The following is a 2,733-nucleotide window of genomic DNA, read 5'->3' on the forward strand; positions in this document are numbered from 1 at the left end:
ACACACATCAAAAGAAGCAAGTACTTGTTTTTGAGCCACATATACAAGCTTTGATAACATTGCAGGAGTGCGATGTTGCAAATGTCAAGTTAATGCAAAACATTCCTCTCCTCGTCCTGCTTTCAGAGAGAACAAAAGTGTTTGCTATTCCATGGAATTACATTATCCCCGTTCATTGATAAAGAACTCCATGTTATTCTCAACGTTTCCCCAAACTGTTTATCCTTATGTCACAACATTTACATTTTGCATCTGTATTAAAAATTACATAAAAGGTTGTAATTAGTGTCAACAATGGCTAATTCATTGCATAGAATGGAATGTGTTGTACATAAGTTTATTATTTTATAGCGACTGGGATGTCAACGTAAGAAATTAAATCCTTTTTGGCACAAATTAGATTATTATTTGAGAAACGGAAATCAAAATTATTTCGAGATTGCAAAAATGCAATCAGTAGGATTGGAAATTATTGTAAAGACTTTAGGAGGGCCGTAGCAAAAGTTGCTGTCACCTTGTTTGTAACTTTTAAAGAACAAGGTCTAGGACATTTCAATCACGTTTCTCACACGATTTGATTTCTTTTTTTCTTCCAAGGATAACAATATAGTAAGGGCATTTTATGAGATATTTCACAGATCTGTTAACTAAATTGTTACCAAAAAATTTCTTCACCAATATGTTTGTAAAGATGTGTAATAACATGTGTTAAAATGTTGAAGTTCAACTCCCGTGGGAAACCCAGAAAAAAAGCTGTTGAATTCGGGTACCGAAAAATTATTTTCGATAATTTTTTTTTTTTTTAATCGGCCCTTAAGTAACTTATGAGGGGTCAAATAAGGGTTTTTCATGATTCTGAGTTGATTGTTAACATTTATATTTTCACTTTTACATTTACACACAAAGTAGCTTTTATTTCACATACATATATAATACTCAAGAGTTATTTCTCATTCACAATGTCAGAAGTTTCAACAGTCATTGTCTATGTCTTCTTCAGACTCAACAACATCATGACTGCAGTTTCTGCATGTAATGCCATTACAGACTCCACAGGCCGAGATGCACGTGACCCCATTCTTCTTGCAGCTGCATCGCCGGTTGCTGCAATCTCCATGACAATTACAGCTCGTGAACTGCAATAGCTCCTCAGGAGCCGTGGGGTCCAGTGTTGGAACTGGCTCATACCCATGCACACCTATTGTCCATCCATAGTCACTGGGGTTCAGAGACATGCTCTGTAGAAGGATCCAGTCCCGAGTCTGCAGGTAGGCACGGAGTGAATGTTGTGCAGCTGCACCCTCTGTTGGAGGTAGAGTCTCTGGTTTGATCACTCCTGCCGCTGCCTTCCTTGAGAACATGTTGTACCGAATTTCACCCAATGTAGTATCTCGTCCATGGTAAATGTACTTGAAAATCGCAGTACCAGCCTGAATCACTGTTTCCTTGGTGGCTTCTGTGTCAAGGAAGATGTCGATGTACTCAGCCACGTCCCCTTCGCAAAACCTAAAAAAAAGCACCAGGTCTATGTCAAGTAAAGTATAATGTAAAACAGAAATAAAATTATTATTATTTTTAACATTTATACTATGATGACAATGATTATAATTATTATTATTAGTAGTATTAGTATTATTTGCCGACGTAATAGTAGTATTATCATTATTACCTGGCAAATAGAGTTGTTTTCCCATGACCAGCGATTGCAGAAACCGTATCACACCCCGTGAAGGCGTGACAGAAGAGCAGGTAGCTCTTCTGTGTTTCGGAGAGAGATTCTTTGATCTTTCGGACGTCATAAGAGCCGTTTGATGTGGTTAAGAAGAGTGGATGGTGGCTGTCTGAGCTATGGTGCACCAGCATTACCAGCACGTCTGCATCTTCTGCCCGCACCTGAAAATATAACAACATGTACAAAGCATAATGAACCGTTCAAGAACAGATTTAACTTTTCAACAGTGTGAATTCTCTTATTTTTAAATTACCCCATCTCCCCCCGGGCTCCATCCAATAGTTATACTAACTGAAAACACAAATGGTACTGACCTCAACAGAGCCATCTGAAGCAGCAGCCAATGCCTCTCTCACAATTGAAGTGTCAGCATCATTGTCACACTGCTCCACAGTGATGTGATGTTTTCGGAAGGTTGAAGAGAGAAGGTGGATGAGCTCACTCTTGTTATGAGTGTTGGCCAGAAACTTTGCTCTTGGGGTCCAGTTGGACATATCCGGTCGAATCTGGAGATTACAGCAGGAATTCTTGGTACGCCGGATGTGGTCGTGATCTTTTGGTGATCTGCTGTAGCCATCAAAGACCACAATGATCTTCTGGGAGCAGCGGCCCAGATACTGCACGTAGCTCAGGTAACTGTTGGCGATCTCCTGCCAGGTCTGACGTTGTTCCTACTTCACCATGTAGACAAGCCATCCGCCATCAATTACGAGGGTGCAGCAGGGTTGGTTAGTCAAGTCAAGTGGATCAGTTAACGCCTTAAGGCTTGTATTTGAAAAGTCTGCCTTGTTTGCCTTGTTCATCTTCTGATCTTTGTTGCTGAACAGGGACAATGGGAAGGGAGTCAGCTCATACTGTAAGCTTGTCTCAACTGTCATATCCCGCTGGGCGAAAATGATCAGTCAGTTGAACAACTTTAGTGAGTCAAGGTGAATCTTTTTCTCGTTGACCAAGGGAAATTTTCTTAGTGATGACAGGGCTTTTATCTTTGACTTGACATC

The 2,733-nt window shown here is 40.2% G+C and overlaps 1 protein-coding gene across 1 annotated transcript; it reads right to left on the bottom strand.

Moving 5' to 3' along the window:
* Nucleotides 1-592: 592 nt before the first annotated feature.
* Nucleotides 593-2,436, bottom strand: LOC137422611 (uncharacterized). Its single transcript, XM_068109331.2, has 3 exons — nt 2,047-2,436; nt 1,670-1,893; nt 593-1,506 (listed from the first exon to the last, which is right to left on the bottom strand). The coding sequence occupies exons 1-3, from the start codon at nt 2,224-2,226 to the stop codon at nt 972-974; spliced, it is 939 nt and encodes a 312-aa protein (XP_067965432.2). The 5' UTR covers nt 2,227-2,436; the 3' UTR covers nt 593-971.
* Between the last annotated feature and the right edge of the window lie 297 nt (nt 2,437-2,733).

Source organism: Myxine glutinosa, chromosome 2 (assembly GCF_964187855.1).
Source record: "Myxine glutinosa chromosome 2, kmMyxGlut1.1, whole genome shotgun sequence".
NCBI lineage: Eukaryota > Metazoa > Chordata > Myxini > Myxiniformes > Myxinidae > Myxine > Myxine glutinosa.

Coding starts and splice junctions, on each gene's coding strand:
- LOC137422611 (XM_068109331.2), bottom strand. CDS start 2,226: ATGTCCAACTGGACCCCAAGAGCAAAGTTTCTGGCCAACACTCATAAC. Junction 1,894..2,046: donor CTTCAGATGGCTCTGTTGAG/GTCAGTACCATT, acceptor TTATATTTTCAG/GTGCGGGCAGAAGATGCAGA. Junction 1,507..1,669: donor AAAACAACTCTATTTGCCAG/GTAATAATGATA, acceptor GCTTTTTTTTAG/GTTTTGCGAAGGGGACGTGG.